The 18,940-nt window shown below is 51.5% G+C and overlaps 1 protein-coding gene across 1 annotated transcript in view; it reads left to right on the forward strand.

Annotated features, from left to right (window-relative positions):
• SNX29 (sorting nexin 29) overlaps positions 1-17,919 on the forward strand; it is a 548,807-nt gene extending 530,888 nt beyond the window's left edge. The window contains exon 21 of the mRNA XM_060031763.1: positions 15,716-17,919. Within this exon, the coding sequence (XP_059887746.1) occupies positions 15,716-15,845 (130 nt within the window). The 3' untranslated portion in view covers positions 15,846-17,919. The remainder of the gene's footprint in view (positions 1-15,715) is intronic.
• The last annotated feature ends 1,021 nt before the right edge of the window (positions 17,920-18,940 follow it).

Consider the following 18,940-nt stretch of genomic DNA (forward strand, 5'->3'; position numbering starts at 1 on the left):
ACAAGAAATGTATGTATGCATAGTGTGTGTGTGTGTGTGTGTGTGTGTGTGTGTGTGTGTGTGTGTACACATGCACACCTGTGTACATGCTCTGTATGTGATGGGTAGCTCTAGAAAGATGCATTAAAAAGTCACCATGGGGCTTCCCTGGTGGCGCAGTGGTTGGGAGTCCGCCTGCTGATGCAGGGGACACAGGTTCGTGCCCCAGTCCGGGAAGATCCCACATGCCGTGGAGCGGCTGGGCCTGTGGGCCGTGGCTGCTGAGCCCGCGCGTCTGGAGCCTGTGCCCCGCAACGGGAGAGGCCACAACAGCGAGAGGCCCGCGTACCGCAAAAAAAAAAAAAAAAAAAAAAAAAATCACCATGGTTGCCTGGAGGATGGGGGTGGGGAGACTCAGTTTTTATACATTTCCTCTGCATGCCTTTTCATTTTACACCGCTTTATATGTTCCTTATTCAAAACAAAAGAAATAATTTTGTTCCAAGGTACATTGAGGCCAAAGAGTTGAGATAAGGAAGGTGCAGGAAGGAATATCTCTTGCCTTATTTTCTTTAACTTTTTTGGGAAGATGGAGCTACTACGTTTTTTGGTTTTTTGGGTTTTTTTTAACGGGACTTTTTTTTATTTGAATGGTATTTTCATAACAGACTCCTTTTGGGAAGAAGCCGGCAAGAGAAACTCAGAATTGTCAGTTATATTGAAATAGAAATAAATCTCCAGTTGACCCACAGAAGTAGAAGGTGTTTCTCCATCTCATGCAAACTGATCTGTGCTCCTCAGCGGGTGCGTCCTGGTACAAGGAGCAGAGCATCTTCATCTTCTAGTGACGAGGCCTGAATTGGTGTGGAGTGATGAAACCAGGGCCCACAGCTGCTGGGAAAATATTGGAAAGCCCTCGGTACTGTCCATGAGCCGCTCCCACCGGCAAAGGTCCATGCACCGTGCTCAGACCTGCCCTCTTCCAAGGATGGTTCAAATTGTTTCTCCAGAGAGTTCTGACACTATCAAATGTTCTACCAGTTTGCCAACCCACCAGAAACCCACCTTTGACTTCAGAGATAAAGGGGATCATTCTCTTTTTAGCTGGTCTTTCCATTTGCGGCTCTCAGCCCTGGCCTGCACAGCGGATGGCCTGGCGCACTTCCGGATGATACAGAGGCCCTGTCCGGTGCTGTGCAGCCCTGGTGGGGGGAGTGTGGCCTTGGCAGCAGGCTGTAAGGAGTGTGGGGTTTATTCAGAGCGCAGCAGGCAGCCTCGGAAGGGCTATCGTCAGGGGAGTGTGCTGTGATCAGCCTTCTGTCTTAAGTTATCTAAGGGACTTCCCTGGTGGCGCAGTGGGAAAGAATCCATCTGCCAACGCAGAGGACACGGGTTCGAGCCCTGGTCCGGGAAGATCCTGCATGCCGAGGGGCAACTAAGCCCATACGCCTAGAGCCTGTGCTCCACAGCAAGAGAAGCCACCGCAATGAGAAGCCCGTGCACCACAATGAAGAGTAGCCCCCGCTCGCCGCAGCTAGAGAAAGCCCGCGCGCAGCAACGAAGACCCAGCGCAGCCAAAAAAAAAGCCTAGTTAGAGGTGATCATTCTGATGCCATTAGCCGACTCTTATCAGAACTGCCCCATTGTGTGGGTTGTGCCTTGGGTTGCAAGCTGGGGCAGTCGCGGGCATCTGGCCCTGGGGTTCTTTGAATCCTTAGTCAGTGCCCAGCTGCACTTCTTTCTAGGGGCAATGCTAGAGGATGGGGACTCAGGAAAATGGAGGGAGACTCTTCAAGATCACCGTTGCCTGGAGGTACCCAGGCTGTGCAGAAAGGCAAAATCGAGAGAGTGGGGCAAACACGGATGGAAACACAACACGGCTGGAAACTCAGCAACAAAGGAAGCAGAGAAGACGCAGTCTTCCCAGAGCTTGCTGGGGACGGTGGTATATTGAACTGAAAAACAGCTTAGGCACAGAGACACTCCTGCTGGTTGAGGCCACCCCAGGCCCACTCAGGCTCTGAATGGCTTCAGCCTGGCGCAACTGCCCATGCTCGCCATCCCCGTACAGAAAAATGGAACCCAGTGAAGCTGGGGATCTCCAGGCAGCAGCTCAGATGCTCTTCCATGCAATGTTTTGGGTTTTATTGTGTTATTTATTTACTAACTTATTTTTTTTTGTTTTTTGTTTTTATTTCGCTACGTGGGCCTCTCACTGTTGTGGCCTCTCCTGTTGCGGAGCACAGGCTCCAGACGTGCAGGCTCAGCGGCCATGGCTCACGGGCCCAGCCGCTGTGCAGCATGTGGGATCTTCCCAGACCGGGGCACAAACCTGTGTCCCCTGCATCGGCAGGCGGACTCTCAACCACTGCACCACCAGGGAAGCCCCTAACTTATTGGGTTTTTTTTGGCCACGTTGGGTCTTCATTGCTGCGTGCAGGCTTTCTCTAGCTGCAGCGAGCAGGGGCTATTCTTTGTTGCGGCGTGCAGGCTTCAGTAGTTGTGGCTCGCGGGCTCCAGAGCGCAGGCTCACTAGTCGTGGCACACAGGCTTAGGTGCTTCATGGCATGTGGGATCTTCCCAGATCAGGGTTTGAACCCGTGCCCCCTCATTGGCAGGAGGATTCTTAACCCCTGCACCACCAGGGAAGTCCCCTATTATGTTTTTATTAAATGAGTAATGTATTCTAGTTGAAAAAGTTTAAACAAAGTGAATATACAGGAAAAACACAAGTATGGCCTTTCACCCCCATCCTTCTGGTCTCTGCATTTAGACGCATGTTTATGTGCACATGCATTTTGAGGTTTTTTAAAAATAAAAATAGGATCCTATCCTACACTGTCTTGTTCTGAAACCTGTTTTCACGTAATTGTACCTTGAAGATGTTTTCTTGTCCGGGCGCGTTGGTGTGTTGCGTCCTCTGTGATGGCAGCGTTGCTATTTACCCATGTGCCGTCGTGCATTTACTGCGTCTCCTGCCTCCGGGCAGGCAGGTTATTTCCACGCTTCCTCGTTAGAAACCACGCTGTCTTGAACACCCTTGCACACACAAGTGTGTCCGTAGGAGAGACGCCTAGAAGTAGTGTTCCTTAGAGGGTTTGCACGTGTATATTTGTGTGTGTAAACACGTACACGCATGCACACACAGCTCCCTCAGCTTTCCTAAAAGCTTTCACCTGTTTGTACGTTTGCAACTGCATGACCACCCGCTTCCCAGCGTCCCCAGCAAGGCTTGGTCATGGCTCTCTCCCCTTTGGCCGGTTCGCATTCTCCTGATGACTAAATGAGCGGGACTCTCTCTGGGTGTGTTGGGTCCTTCTCTAGGACTCGTTCATTCCACAAATCATCCTTGAGCACTACTGTGTCATTGTCTCTACATGCTGGGTTACAGCCACGAACCAGACCCACATCAACATAACACGCCAAGTGACAGTGCAGAGTAGCGGGGGAGAGGTGGGAGGTGGGCGGTGGCAAGGAAGGCAGCACCGAGCGCGTCCCAGAAGAGGGAAGACCTGGAGGAGGAGGGCGAGAACCCGGCAGGAGATCCCTGCCGGCTTTGGGGTGAAGAGACAGTAACTGCAAAGGCCCCGGGACAGGCATTCGCCCAGCCCCCGCTGCGGAGCCCAAGGCAGGGAATGGAGTGAGGAAGGGGACGCCCAGTCGGGCATGGCCCGGGACAGCACTGTAACCATTTTACTCGGCGGTAGGTGAAAGCCTGGAGATTTTGGAGCGAAAGAGTGCCACAGTCGGGCTTGTTTTGTTAGCTGGGTTGCTCAGCGCTTGAGGACGGTAGCAGCAGGCTGGACACGGGAGGGCAGGTAGGGGGATTCAGGCGAGAGAAGACGGCGCCTGGGGTCACGAGGCCACCTCCCCAAGAGCAGGGGCTCTGTCTGCTACGTGGCACACAGTGTGGCTTGCACAAATAGCAGAATTACTGAGAAACCTAAAACCTGTTTCTGTTTCTTCTGTCACGTGCTCACTGTATCCCTTCCCTGTGTGCTGTTGGGCCGTAGCCGCTTTCTCGTGCGTTTGTAGGAGCCCTGCACACACGCTGGACATTTCATTCCCCGCCCCTCCCAGTCTGTCTGTCATGTAAGGGAGTCACATTTCGCAGTCTTTTCCTTAACGTATTTCTGCAGATGGTATTAGGATGGAATTTTATGCCACTTTAATGTTCTCTTTGCACCCCTACTGTCATAACCACTGTAGCTTTTGCCTGATGGGACGAGCCTGGGTGATGCTTTGGACGCAGCTATTTTTCTTATTGCCAATGTCATAAAAGTAATATTACCTCCACTTTCTATGAGAGAAGTGAATATGGACTATTACTCCTGTTTTTTCGAATTGAATCACAGAGGCATTCAACGGCTTTCTCACAGTCACATGCTGGTACTTTATAGAGTCAGGTATCAACCTGGGGCTTCCTGATTCTGAGGCCTCCTCCTCGGAGTTGGGTGAGGACAAGGTCTGGTGGGGATGAGCTTGGCGTTGGCAGGCCACTTTGACCTCACCCAAAAGGTTAAGTGGACCAGGCCCAATTCTAGGCACTGGGGTTAGGTTGGTAAAGATGACACTTCAGAGAGTGACAGGTACTGTAAAGAAACTAAAACAGTGACGCATGACTGGCGGTGACTTGAGTGAGACTTGAAGGAGGACTTGCGAGCAATCCAGGCGGTCTCAGTACAGCTGGAGGAGGTGAGGGTGAGGTGTAGCCCTGGTAAGGATTTGACTGAATGCAGAGGGAAGCCATGGAGGTGGGGAAATAATGGGATAACTTTGACGAGTTGCAGAGGAATCAAGTGGAAGCAGGGAGAACACATGGGAATGTGTCACGAGAGTCCAGGCAAGAGGTGATGGTGGCCAGACCTAGGACGGTCACAGTGGAGTGGAGAGAAGTGGAGTATCGAGCACATGTCTACAGGTAGAACCCAAAGGGTACATGGATGGATTAGGTGTGGAATGTAAGGGAAAGGGAGAAACCAGGGTGATGTGTTCGGTCCTGGTTTGAGCAGTGGGGTAGGGAATTGCACCATTTACAAAAGTGAAGACCAGAGAAGGAACAGAAGTTGGACAGGGAAATCAGAATTCCCATTTTGGCCACATTCAAGGTAGGAATGCCTGTCAAACATCCAAGTGGAAATGCCAGAAAGTCCAAGGGGTCCATTGACTCTGGAGCTTGCGGGCAGTCGGGGCTGAAGCGTAAATATGGGAATCCTTGGCATTCAGACGTATGTGATGCCGTGGGTCTGGACGAGATCCCACCTAGGCACTGTAGACAGAGACGAGGAGAGAAGCGAGGCCTTGGGACCCTCCACAGTTTAGTGGCCAAGCAGCAGAGTCCGGAGGAGCATCAGAAGAGGATGGAGATGCTGCTGGGGGGTCAGGGTGACCGCTGGCTTTGACAATGTGGAGGTAGCCAGAGGGGCTCGAGGCCAAGGAGGGCTTTAAGCTGAGAGATACCAGGACATGGTGACATTTGAAGGGACGGTGCAGGAGGGGGCAGGACAGGGCAGGGCCAAGTCCTTGAGAAAGTCCTGAGGGAACTGCCCCTGGGCCCTATGGAGGGCTTGGCCTCAAGTAGGAGCAGGGATAGGTGATCCTGTGTCACAGGGAGGAGAGGAGCCCCCCGGCTGCTTTCTGGGTGCCCTGCCAGGCAGAGCGTCCAGGATGGAGATGGTCTGAGAAGAGGGAAGGAATAAAATAGTCACTTCAGCGAGAGAGGGAGGGGCCAGGTGGGGAACTGGGGCAGGATGGTTGGGGCCTGCAGGGTTAGCCGTGAACCGAATATGCAGCCGGCCAGCCAGCCCCGTCGTGGGCTTTTCCTCTCTGGTCTGCTGCTCGTCTTAACCAGGGCAGGGCTTGGCCAGGCTTTGTGACCGGGGAGAGCAATGCGAGGGGGCGGGCAGGGATTAGCATGGAGATGTGATGAGGGCTGACCTGTGTGAAGGGGACTGAGAAGGGGTCAGCGGCAGGATTCAGAGAGGGGGTGTTGAGGAGGGCCTGGCAGAGGAGGTACTAGGGGGAGCGAGCAGGAGAACGATCCAGCCCCTTTGCAGAAGAGCCTTTCAGGTGCTGGTCCCCAACCTAGGACATGATGTACAGACCTCCTGAAATGTCAGCCGAGTCAGCTCAGGAGCCCCGGAAGCCCCACTCCGGGGAACAAGGAGCTGTAACTGAAGAGGCTCCCGGCCAGGCACCCGGTGCAGCCCCGTTAGCATCACGGCCATCTGTAACGATCAGAATCTCATCTTTCACGGTTTGTAGCCATGAGGTAATGAAAGCTGATGTGTCTGGGCTCACAGGCAGGCAGTGCAGTGTTTGTATGGACTTGTGCGATCTTCCTGGCAAAAAGGTAAAACGTATCTTTACTTTTTTAAATAGCATAATTTATCCCAGAGATACACATGCCCCCATCCACCTGTCACTTTCTGTACCTTCCCCCACAAGCTCGGCCACTCCCTGTAATCCAGGTTCCAAACACAAATGAAACCTGCTCTCGCTTCCCCCCTCTGATCGGTCATGGAGCCCTCGGCATGCTCTCTCTGCAACACCTTTGGATCATCATCCCACCCCTGCTGCGCTGCCCCTGCCCCATCTCGGGTCTGTCCTCAGGCTCTTTCTCCCAGAGGGGCTACACCAGCCCACAAGGCTCCCTGTCTCTGGGGCTCATCTCTGTCCTATGGCTCCCGGCCCCGTCAGGAGATCTTTAGAAGCGGTACCTTCAGATGCGGCCCGCAGTGAACGGACCTGTTATAATTACACATCGTCACTGTCACCACTGTTTTCCAGGCCACATCACCAACATCTGTGGCATTCCATGAACAGAATGCCTTGATTTAAAGGAACATCAGATTTCAAAGCAGGTTTATTTAGGAAGTAACCATTTTCATATTGAAAGATCCACTGTAAGAAATGCACATAGAAAATGACCTGAAAAATCTACACTCCTGCACTAACAGCGGTCGTCCGCGGAGGGCAGGATTACAGGCTAGCTCTGTTCCCTTCTTCACACCTGCGTGTATTGGTTCCATTTCCTCCCCTACCATGAGCCTGTGTCACTACTCTTTAACGTCTGTTAATGATGAGAGGGTTCTCTACATCCTCTGCTTCCCTGTTTACCATCATTTAACTTGTGCGTATTCAACTACCAGGCCAGAGCTTGGAGTAGAAAAATTTAAAGCTAAAATATTAAAAATCCGTCAGCAGAGAGCAGCAGTTACATCAGAGCACTATTGAAAGCACGTGCGAAGGATCTTGAGCATATAATACGGGATTTACTGAAATGGGGTTTGTGGTCACCTGGGGACAGATGCGCCCTCCGTAGTTCCAATTGTTTCCAAAGGTCAGACGGTCTGTGCTGAAGGCACAGCCTCTCAGATGAGTACCAGCGGCCCCAGCCTGACTGCGTGGTCTCTTGTGTCATCTAGTTGTGGGCTCTGGGGACAGACTGCATGTTCAAGACCAGCTTCTGCTCCTCGCTTGCTCAGGGGACCGCGGACAAGTGGCTTCTGCGCTTTGATGTCCCCAGCTGTGAAACCAGACTGGCGTGCACATTACATGAGAATTGGTATAATTTTTAGCCCAGGACCTGACAAGCAGTGGTCCCCTTTAATCTATCCAAAAGGGTTAAATCAGCAAGTGCTTTATTGGGGTCAGGAACTGTGAGGACCCAAAGAAGAACCAGACCAAGTCCTGCCTTCAGGGAACCCTTGGTACTGCCACGGCCATTTCTGGGTCACATCCAGATGGTGACACTCTTTAGACCCAGGTCAAACTGAGGGACAGGAAACAGGAAATGCCACAGAGGCCTCCTTCCTCAAATCCACAGGGTACAGCTCACAGAGAGAAATCTTCGTGGATGTTAGCAGAGTGACGGAGTGCGTGGGTAGAGGTGGGTCCCCATCGTGTGGTCCTGAGCCTGAAGATGTGCCTACGAGCCAAGTCAAAGGCTGACTAGCCTGGCGCACCTTGACTGATGGGGGGGGGGAGGGCAAGGCCTCCCCTCCCATCCCACAGACCGGAGGGCACGAGATGCAGGGTGTGCACATCCCGGAGGCAGTTCTCCCAACTCCTGCAAACACAGGCTTTGTCAGGGAGCCGGGTACAGGAGGATGGCAGCCACATCTTCTATAGAAGGCCGCTCAGTCCCAGCTGTGTTCCAGGGTCCAGCCCAGCAGCAGGCGTGGCCCCTGCAAAGCCACCCTCCCAGCTGCAGAAGGCAGCTCCCAGCAAATGGAATATTGACCGGCCCTTGAAAGCCACTTTACAAGTGAAATGAACAGCACATCTCTCCTCATGGTCATTTTCACTGAGGAGTGGTTGAGACCGGCGGATCAATTTCACCGGTGTGCTGGGGACGGAGACGCCATGGCAGCGTGCCCCAGAGGCTTATTAATAAAGGAACTGTCCCCCCGAGGCTCCTGGCAGGGGCCACCTCCACAGACACGGACTCCCCTGGCACCTTGATGGTAGCCAGCAGTGGGGAGAGAGTGTTTCTGAATGTGTCTGAGGAACGGAAGACCTGACAGGAGGAGGGGCTCCAAACATCCCTGCCAAATACCCGTCTCTCTTCCATCTCTATAGACTTTTAGGGCACCTGTTCCAGAAAGCCTAGTATGGTCTCTTCAGAGAAGGTTCCTTCCTCTGCCTTCCAGCCTCCTGCCCCCAGGTCAGACAGATGGAAGACTTGAGTTATGCTGCGGAAAGGAACGGGAGGTTTTGAGGTATATTTCTGTAGTTTTTAAAATCTTTGTAAAAGCCTCTATCCACTTCCCTTGATATATTGATGCCTCGGCCATCAAAGTTCTTAAGATTTTGGTGGCCAGACTCTGCCTGTGCCTCTGTTATTTCCGTGATCTAGGGGCCTTGAAAGAGCCAACTCTATTCCTATTTGTAACAGACTCAATAAATATGTGTTGAATGATACATGAGCAGTAGAAAGGACCGATATTATGCCCATTTCACAGATCAGAAAACTGAGTCTTGGGGAGGTTACAGATCTTCCTCAAAGGTCCTAAGGTGTCTAACTGAAGGCACAGAGGTTTTCTGACTTTGAATATGGAGCTTCTATTACTCCACACGGCCTCTGGAAGTCTATTTTTATGGTGGAAGTGGGGCCTTTCTTGCTCTCCACACTTCCCTTTTCTTGTCTGCAAAACTGGGGTAGACATACCTCCTGCATTAAAACAGAATCGGGTGGATCAGGAACGTAATTTTACCTTGCTCAGTGGTTCTGCTCCTGCCCAGATCCAGAGCCACCAGCCTGCTTTATTATAAAAACACAGGCCGGAGGAAAGAAGAGCTTCTCCGTGGCCTGATTCCTATCAATGGGGCTGGGTAAGAAACGGCACTATTCTCCTTTAAATCTCACTAGTGCACGAGGCCAACAAAGGCTGTGAGCAATGAGAATTTCAGCCTGAGGACACAGAAATGTGATGGCATGCGCGGTGGCAGCTGCAGTGAGCTTTGGTGTAAAAAAAATCAGTGGTCCTTATTTAAGGCTCTCCTTGCAACTGTGAGACCTTCCTGCTTCCCTGGAGCTGCATGTGCACAGCCCTGGGCTCTGCTGATGGACCTCAGTCCTGGGGTGCATGTGGCCTTGGCCCTGGCTCTCTCCTAGAGGGAAGGGACCGGGGAGAATCCCAGCTCTCTTTCCCATTCAGAGCAGGCCGCCATCCTTTTCTCCATCCACCCCGGACCCCTGTCACCTCCCAGTTTATACTTACCAACAATCCCATGCCTTCAGATACTACTGTCAAACCATGTGAAATTGCCGATACTAGACTTATTTTTTGTTGTTGTTTTTGTGGCAAGAGGATTTAACCTGAGACCTTCCGCCTTCACAAATTTTAAGTGTACAATACAGGACTGTTGACTGTAGGTACAGTGCTGTACAGCAGGTCTCTAGAGCTTATTCCTCTCTCTTTTAAATTTAAATTTTATATTGGAGTACAGTTGATTTACAATGTTGTGTTAGTTTCAGGTGTACAGCAAAGTGATTCAGTTATACATATAGCCATTCTTTTTCAGATTCTTTTCCCTTATTACAAAATATCGAGGATAGTTCCCTATGCTATACAGTAGGTCCTCGTTGATTATTTTATGTATATTGGGTTGGCCAAAAAGTACCTTCGGTTTTTTAGTAAAAATAAGACATTTTTCATTTTCACCAAGAACGTTATTGAGCAACGTATTCACCCTTTTGTTCTACTACTATCTGCCGTTTTTCAGGCAACTTCATAATTCCATCTTCCCAAAACTTTTTATCTTTTTGAGCAAAGAACTGTGCCAGGTGCCTTTTACAGTCTTCCAGGAAATTGAATTTTTTTCCATTAAGAGAATTTTGGAAAGGTGGAAATAAATGGAAGTTCGACGGTGCAATGTCTGGTGAATACGGCAGATGAATCAGAACTTCCCAGCCAAGCTGTAACAGTTTTTTGCCTGGTCATCAAAGAAACATGCGGTCTTGCGTTATCCTGATGGAAGATTATGCGTTTTCTGTTGACTAATTCCGGATGCCTTTCGTCGAGTGCTGCTTTCAGTTGGTTTAATTGGGAGCAGTACTTGTTGGAATTAATCGTTTGGTTTTCTGAAGGGAGGTCACAATAGAGGACTCCCTTCTAATCCTACCATATACATAGCATCACCTTCTTTGGATGAAGATCGGCCTTTGGTGTGGTTGGTGGTGGTTCATTTCACTTGCCCCACGATCTCTTCCGTTCCACATTATTGTACAGTATCCACTTTTCATCGCCTGTCACAATTTGTTTTAAAAATGGAACGTCTTTACGTTTCAGTAGAGAATTGCTTGTGGAAATATGTCAAGAAGGTTTTTTTTCACTGAACTTACGTGGAACCCAAACATCAAAGCGATTAACATAACCAAGCTGGTGCAGATGATTTTCAACGCTTGATTTGGGTATTTTGAGTATGTTGGCCATCTCTTGCGTGGTATAACGTTGATTGTTCTCAATTAGTGTCTTGATGTGATCACTATCAACTTCAACTGGTCTACCCAACCGTGGCGCATCATCCAGTGAGAAATCTCCAGCACAAAACTTCGCAGCCCACTTCTGACATGTTTCATCAGTCACAGCACCTTCTCCATACACTGCACAGATCTATTTTTGCATTTCAGTTGCGTTTTAACCTTTCTTGAGATAAAGCATAATATGCTGAAAATGATGTTTTCTTCCACCTTCAATATTAAAATGGCTACACAAAAATTCACCAATTTTGATAAGTGTTCATTTTTAAGTGCACGCTGATATGACAGCTGTCACACACAATCTCACAAAATTGTTTTGAATGAAGTTAAAGACAACTAAGCGCTACTAGAGCCATCTTACGGAAAAAAACCGAAGGAACCTTTTGGCCAACCCAATAGTCGTGTGTATCTGCTAATCCCAACCTCCTAATTTATCCCTCCCCCCAACATTTCCCCTTTGGTAACCAAAGTTTGTTTTCCAAGTCTGTGAGTCTGTTTCTGTTGTAAATAAGTTCATTTGTATCATTTCTTTTAGATTCCACATATAAGTGATATCATATGATATTTGTCTTTCTCTGTCTTACTTCACTTAGTATGATAATCTCCAGGTCCATCCATGTTGCTGCAAATGGCATTATTTCGTTCTTTTCTATGGCTAATATTCCATTGTGTATATATACCACATCTTCTTTAAACATTCCTCTGTCGATGGACATTTAGGTTGCTTCCATGTCTTGGCTATTGTAAATAGTGCTGCAGTGAACATTGGGGTGCGCGTGTCTTTTTGAATTATGGCTTTCTCTGGATATATGCCCAGGAGTGGGATTGCTGGATCATATGGTAGTTCTGTTTTTAGTTTTTTAAGGAACATCCATACTGTCCTCCATTGTGGTTGTACCAGTTTACATTCCCACCAACAGTGTAGGAGGGTCTCCAGCATTTATCGTTTGTAGGCTTTTTGGTGATGGCCGTTCTGACCAGTGCGAGGTGATACCTCATTGTAGTTTTGAATTGCATTTCTCTAATCATTAGCATTGCTGAGCCTCTTTTCATGTGCTTTTTGGCCATCTGTATATCTTCTTTGGAGAAATGTCTGTTTAGGTCTTCTGCCCATTTTTTGATTGGGTTTTTGTTTTTTGACAGAGTTGCATGAGCTAGCTGTTTGTAAATTTTGGAGATTAATCCTTTGTTGGTTGCTTCATTTTGTAGATATTTCCTCCCATTCTGTGGGTTGTCTTTTCATTTTGTTTATGGTTTCCTTTGCTGTGCAAAAGCTTTGAAGTTTAATTAGGTCCCAGTTGTTTGTTTTTATTTTGATTATTCTAGGAGGTGGATCCCAAAAGATACTGCTGCGATTTATGTCAAAGACTGTTCTGCCTATGTTTTCCTCTAGGAGGTTTATAGTATCCAGTCTTACATTTAGGTCCTTAATCCATTTTGAGTTTAGAACTTATTCATCTTACTCAACTGCAACATTATGCCTGTCAGTTAGTAACTCCCTACTTGCCCCTCCCCCTGCCTCTACTAACCACCATTCCAGGCTTTGGTTCTCCAAGTTTGACTCTTTCAGATGCCTCATATAAGTGGAATCATACAGTAGCTGTCCTTGTAACTGGCTTATTTCACCTAGCGTAGTGTCCTCAGCATTCATCCATGTTTTCACATATGTCAGAATTTCCTCTTTTTTTTAAAGGCTTGAATATTCCATTGTATGGATGGACCACATTTTTTATCCATTCACGGAGATTAGGTTATTTGCACATCTTCCCTGTTGTGAAGAGTGCTGCGGTGAACGTGAGGGTGCAGAGAGATTTCTTCCAGATCCTGATTTCCGTTCTTTTGGATACTTATTCTACCCTAGAAGCCTTGGCTCAAAGCCAGCAAGACACTTGCCTAAGGAAACGCAGCTGGTTAGTAGCTCCACGTGGGGTGAACTCTCCCGCCGTTGCCACAGCGCTGTGAGGGCCAAGCAATCATCATCCCCGTGTGGCAGGCAGTCCAGGGCACGAGGCTCAAGGGCAGCGAGCAGAGCCCGTTGGCGGGGGACCCGAGGGTGTCCTGGCTCAGAGGCCCCGCCCTCACCCGCTGCGCTGCTACCCACACAGGTGCCTTTGGTGAAACGAAATAAAATGCCAGGATCCTGGCCCCGCTGTCTCGTAACTGTCCCCTCGCGCCAGCCAGCCTCCCGCCTCTCCCGGGCCCTCCCAGGAGCCAGCTCTGGGGACCACGGGCTCTGGTCACTGTGGGCAGAGGTCCTCCTGGCCTCACACATCATGCCCAGTGATGACAGCAGCCACGGGCACAGGGGCAACTGGCTGGACCCCTGACCCCGGACAGTGTGAGGGGAGGCCAGCGGTTTACAATGACCTTTACACCTGAGCCCACCTGCACACTTGTAATCAACAGCCCCTCACAGGGGGGCAAAGATTCCTTCCAGCATCGTCTGCCCATCCTCTAAGCGGTGTTCGGGGATAGAGAGGCTTTTGGTAATGTGTTTGGGAAGAAGAGAGGGCCGTGGCGGCTTTGGGCCCATGGCCAGTGTCGTTCTGAAGGATGTACCCAGAGGACAAGGTCAGATGCTTCTCTTTCCTCCATGTACAGAAGATAAGCACACCCTGGCTCCCATGGGAGAAGGTGGTAATTAGAAGGATTTTTCACTTTATTACCTTACTGAGATGTCGTCCCAAATGGGAAATGAGGGACATCTCACTGAGCACAGTGTCTGGGTCCCTGAAAAGGCGTGAAGTGGCCATTTCAGGGCCCTCTGCGGGGACCATTCCTCTTTGGATATGATCCATTCCTTTGCTTATCTGGACTGGGCCTGGAGACAGCTGGTGGTGATCCTGGATCTGCCACTTACTAGCTGGTGGCTGTGTTCTCCCTGAGCCTCGGGGCTCAGCTCTAGCTGGGCTCTGTCTTCCCTTGCAGAGTCCTCTAGGACTTGCGCCCGGAAAGCCCTTGGCACAGAGCCTGATGCCACAGAGACAGTCAGGATGTGCGAACAACCTTTAACCTTTGTTTTTTAAAAGCACTTTAACCTTTGTTTTTTAAAAGCATTTTGTATCAGTGAGATATAATCAACGTTTTCTCTTATTTCTCTTTTATATTTTCTGTCAGCTGTGATCTCACCATTTAGAGGCAGTTATTATTCCATTACCAAGTCGTGTTGATTCTACTTTCTATTCAAATTTCAGTCTGTGGTAGACAAAATGACACCCCCCCCAAATTCTGCACCCTAACCCCTGGAACCTATAAATGTGTCCCCTTACATGGCAAAGGGGACTCAGTAGATTTAAGGATTGGGGCAGAGGGAAGATATCCAGGTGGGTCCGATGTGATCACAAAGGTCTTTATAAGAAGGAGGCAGGAGGGTCAGAGGGAAAGAGAGTTGAAGATGCTGCCCTGTTGGCTTTGAAGATGGAGGCAGAGGCCACGAGCCGAGGCAAGCAGGTGGCCTGCAGGGGCTGGGAAGGGCCAGGAAGGATTCTCCCTTAGAGCGTCCAGGAGGTACACCTTGAATGTAGCCTCATAAGACCATTTGGGACTTCTGGCCTCCAGAACTGTAAGGCAGCACAGCATGTTGTTTTGAGCCACCGAGTGTGTGGTAATGTGTTACAGCATCCGTGGGAAGTAAGACAAAGTCCACCACCTCTGCACTCACAGCCCCAACCCAGGCTTCTGCACGTGCCTGGAGCAGCAGCCTTGGCATCGGGACTTACAAGTGCAACCAGATCGTGGAGCCCCCGCCACCGAGAGCCCTCCAGCAGATGCCCTTCACCCTCCAGCTGCTCCCTCCCTGCCTCCCCCCGTGCTCCAGGTGCCCAGAGCCTCCTGGCCCCAAGCTTCACCCAGGCTGGCCCCCTACGCCCACTCTCGGGCACTTCCTGCCATGCCCCAGGCTCCCTGCTCAGGGAGGCTCTGGTGGCATTTGTAACCTAAGTCTTTGAACGTGTGATGTTTTTAACCCTCCTTCCGACTATGAGCTCCACGGGTCCTGGGAGAACCCGTTTTGTTCACCATTTATCCCAGTACCTTGCGCAGTGCTCGGCCCACATGGTTGCGCCAGGATTCACGGAGTAAACAAACGTACCCTGCAGGTGTGTTCTGTACACGGCGGGGTTACAGCCTCCCTACTGTGCTTTAACCTGTGTTGGAATCACACGTCCTCACGGGCTCATAAACGCACTCCCGTGCCCCTGTGCGTACTGGCTGCTGCTGTCTCGCGGTTACAGGTGTTTTTTCACCAGTATATCCAGTATCGGTGATGCTTGCGTTGGACGCACAAGTTGTTCCGTATTTTTGACTCTTTTACATACTGCTGTCGTAAACGCCCTTACAATTGGACCCTGGCAGACATAATTCCCTCTCCTGTGTTTGTGCATCTTTTATGACTTTAAGTGCAGTGTTCTCCCAAGCATTTTCTTTCTTGGACTTTGAAATGTGCCTTTGCTGGAAGATCAATGAAGACAGTGAGAAGACAGCCGGGGCCAGAACCGTCTTTCGTTGACTTAAAAGCGGGTCCAGAGCTGCGGCCCCAGAGCTGTGCTGGGCGCTGTTGACGGACAGGAAGTTCACACGACAACGTGGACGCCCCTCCCCATTTCTCCACGCCGCTCTTGCCACCCAGCCAGGCAGCAGCCATGCCCCGGAGGCCACTCCCACCGTCCACCCCACCCCCAGCCGCCCTGCCTGTAGCTATTTGCACTTGGAACCCTGACTTAACCTGATTCTCCCCGCTCTGTCTTACAGTGACGTCACCCCTCCCGGAGAACCGCTGACCAAGAACAGCCGGCCCAAAGTGGCTTCCCGCTTCCCCAAGCTGTCCCGAGGTCACCCCAGGGAGACACGCAACGTGGAGCCCCAGAGCGGCGACCTCTGACCTCGATGGCCACCCAGACTCGGGCCCTACGTGCTGCGCCAGCTGCCTCCACCCAGGCCACGGCAGCTGGCCCCTTCCACCTCGGAGGGACAACCCTGTCCCCCCGGTGAACCCCAGAGAGCACACCTTCCCCGCCGGTCCCGTGACACCCTGATTAAACTGGGCCGTGTGAGAGCAGGGCAGCTCCTCGCTGGACAGACGCAGACATGTGGGCCCTGCTCTCCCCGGGCCCTGCCCTGGGCCATGAGGGCCAGCTGTTCCCCTCCCTCCAGCTCAGGGGCCAGCAGGAGGGTTCATTGAGAAACTCCCTCTTAACTCTTGCCCACGTGGGAATTCGAATGACTGATTTGGGGTTTTTTTCCCCTGTTTAACGTAATTGCCTGCTACAACCTATGGACGTGAAGGGTTTGGGTGGAGGCTAGTTCCTTACTATGCACTCCCCACCAGTGGTCAGTAGACACCCTAGTTCTTGCCACCGTGCTCCAGGGAGACAGTCCCGTGGCCTTCGTGTGAAGGAGCCATTAGAGGGATGTGGAACTGTGGTTCTTGGAGAACTTCCCTACCTCCTTATGGTTGGTTCTGGAAGGACCAGCCCCTTTAGGAAACCTGAGGTCCCCTAGGCCCATGTGCACCTGGTCAGGCCAGCCAGCAGCAGCAACCCAGTGACCTGTATTGGAGAGCTCTGGGCTATCCAGGAGTCGGTGGCCTTGGCCTCGAAAGCCTAGAGGAGAGCCCTCAGGCTGTTAGAGACTCAGCTCCGGGAAGCATTCCAGAAGGTTCTGTGGACCTCGGGCTTTCAGACCTGGCCCCGGGGCTCCCAGGCACTCAGCGTGGCTCTCTGTGAACTTGGACACAAGTGTCCACTCTGCACAGATCATGATCATCCCCTAAAGACGAGGGTGTGCAACACAGCCTCTGTCAGCCAGCATGTTCTCAGCGGGAGCAGGGCCCTGTGTGCCCAAGACCAATCCCTCTGCCCCTCCCATTCAGAGCGGGGCCCCCTGGCAGCTCGCCCCATGGGACCAGAGCCATTTAGCCAGCTTTAACATCCAGAATCACGGAACTCTCTCCCACCCTGGGCAAGAGCCATCCTCAGCTGCTGATACAAAGAGAGGCGTTTTCTGGGGACAATAGCCGGTATAAATGTGTGTGAAAGGTGGTCGGTAGAAGGCTGACCACTCGTCAGCTTACAACTGGGTGAGCGGTGTGGGTAATCACTGAGCCTTTCCTAGATAGCGGAAAACTCAGGAAGGAATGGCCTGGAAGGTTTGTGTTGCGTGTTCCTCCCATCAGCCAAAAGGAATCATCAGAGCTGTTAAGCAGAGCTGAGATCATCTACGCACAGCCCTCCAGAGACTCGGAGGAGGCCCGAGTGACTTCTGAGGGAACATTCTGCCAGGTGAGCCAGGTCCAGGTGAGCGAAACAAGCCGGCTGTTCTCCGCAGATGGAGTGGGGAGTGTCTGGGGGCCCTGCTGTCAGCTCGTGGGGGTCAGAGGACCCGAGGGACCCTGTGTCCTAGAAAGGCAACATGGTTTCTCCCTTCCGCGTGTGTGCCGACGGAGCCACTGCACGTGCACTTTGTTGGAATCCCGAGTCCCACAGCGCTGCCTTCAACACAGAGCCCTCCTCGACCAGATCCTCCAGGACTGTCTGGAAGCTCCAGCTGCCCCAGACCCCAGCCCCCCGCATTTGGATCCCTCCACAGCAGTCAGTTTGACGCCAGCTGACAGGCTGCACAACCGGATCTGTTCCCAAGGTGTCTCCTCTCCGGTTGTACTAGACCCAGAATGGAACCGCTGCCCCGACACCCCCCAGGGCCAAGGGTTCCGATCAGCCAGCCTTTTCTGGCGCCTGACCCGAAACACATCTGAGTGCGAGTCTGGTCTCGCCTTCTCCAGCCACCCCACCAGGAGCCAGCTTTGACATTCTGTGCACGGAGTTTAAAAAAAAGAGCCAAAAACAAACAAAAAAAGGCATCCAATAGCTACGGCGGACAGATGCTGAGCTGGGAGATACAAATGCACTCGCAACCCGTATTTAAAAAGGAGAAACTCTGCCTCCCCATTTTTTTTTTTTTTTCTGTACGCGGGCCTCTCACTGTTGTGGCCTCTCCCGCCGCGGAGCACAGGCTCCGGATGCACAGGCTCAGCGGCCATGGCTCACGGGCCCAGCCGCTCCGCGGCATGTGGGATCTTCCCGGACTGGGGCACGAACCCGTGTCCCCTGCATCAGCAGGCGGACTCTCAACCACTGCGCCACCAGGGAAGCCCTGCCTCCCCATTTTTTAAAGCTTAATTATTCATGGAAAACTTGCCCTGTTCTCCCAAAATGTGGATTGTAAAAAGCATGTTCCTGGGGGCCCCACGGGGACCCTCCAGGCTGCTTGCTCTCTGTACCTCCATTTTCGTGATCCTGCAGAAACCCTGATCTTCAGTTGCTTTGATTTCAGCTCAGACATGCATGTGACATGCACATTACAGCACCTCCTCAAAGCCTTAACTTTGGAATCACATGGAATGTTCTGCAGTGATTAGTCCATCCAGCTGCTCAGAATACTCCTGCCCTGCTCTCCAGGGTGGTGGGATGGACTTAGAAGGGGCAGACTCCCCAGCTCCTAGAGAAGGAATAAAACACCGAGGTCCAGGCTGAGATCCGGGACAAATGCCAGCCCCTGAGGATGTGTCGTCATCTGCCCGTCAATCCACCTCCAATTCAGAGGGTGGGAAATGCCCTGGGACCCATTGGGGGGAAAGACAGCCTTTCAGAAAGGAGCAGTTGGCGTTGCTTCTCTCTCCTTGATCAAATTAGAAGATTGTTTGGAGCCTCCAAAGTCGGCGTCTGAGAGAGGAAGCCACCCCCCATTCTGAAAGGAACTGAAGGGCCCGTCTCTCAAGACGGCCTTGACCCTCTTGTACCCCACCTGTACGGGGAGGGAGAGGCCCCTCCAGGTCCCCTCTGCAAAGCCAGGCTGTCTGCTCAGGGGCGGCTTCAGCCAGAACGGGCCACAGCATCAACCGGGTCCATCTCTGCCATCTTGTTTGCTCCCTCCTTTTCCCCCAGATAAAGGAGACCCAGGAAAAGCAGGGCTGGGTAG

Source organism: Delphinus delphis, chromosome 15, assembly GCF_949987515.2.
Source record: "Delphinus delphis chromosome 15, mDelDel1.2, whole genome shotgun sequence".
In the NCBI taxonomy this organism is placed as follows: domain Eukaryota; kingdom Metazoa; phylum Chordata; class Mammalia; order Artiodactyla; family Delphinidae; genus Delphinus; species Delphinus delphis.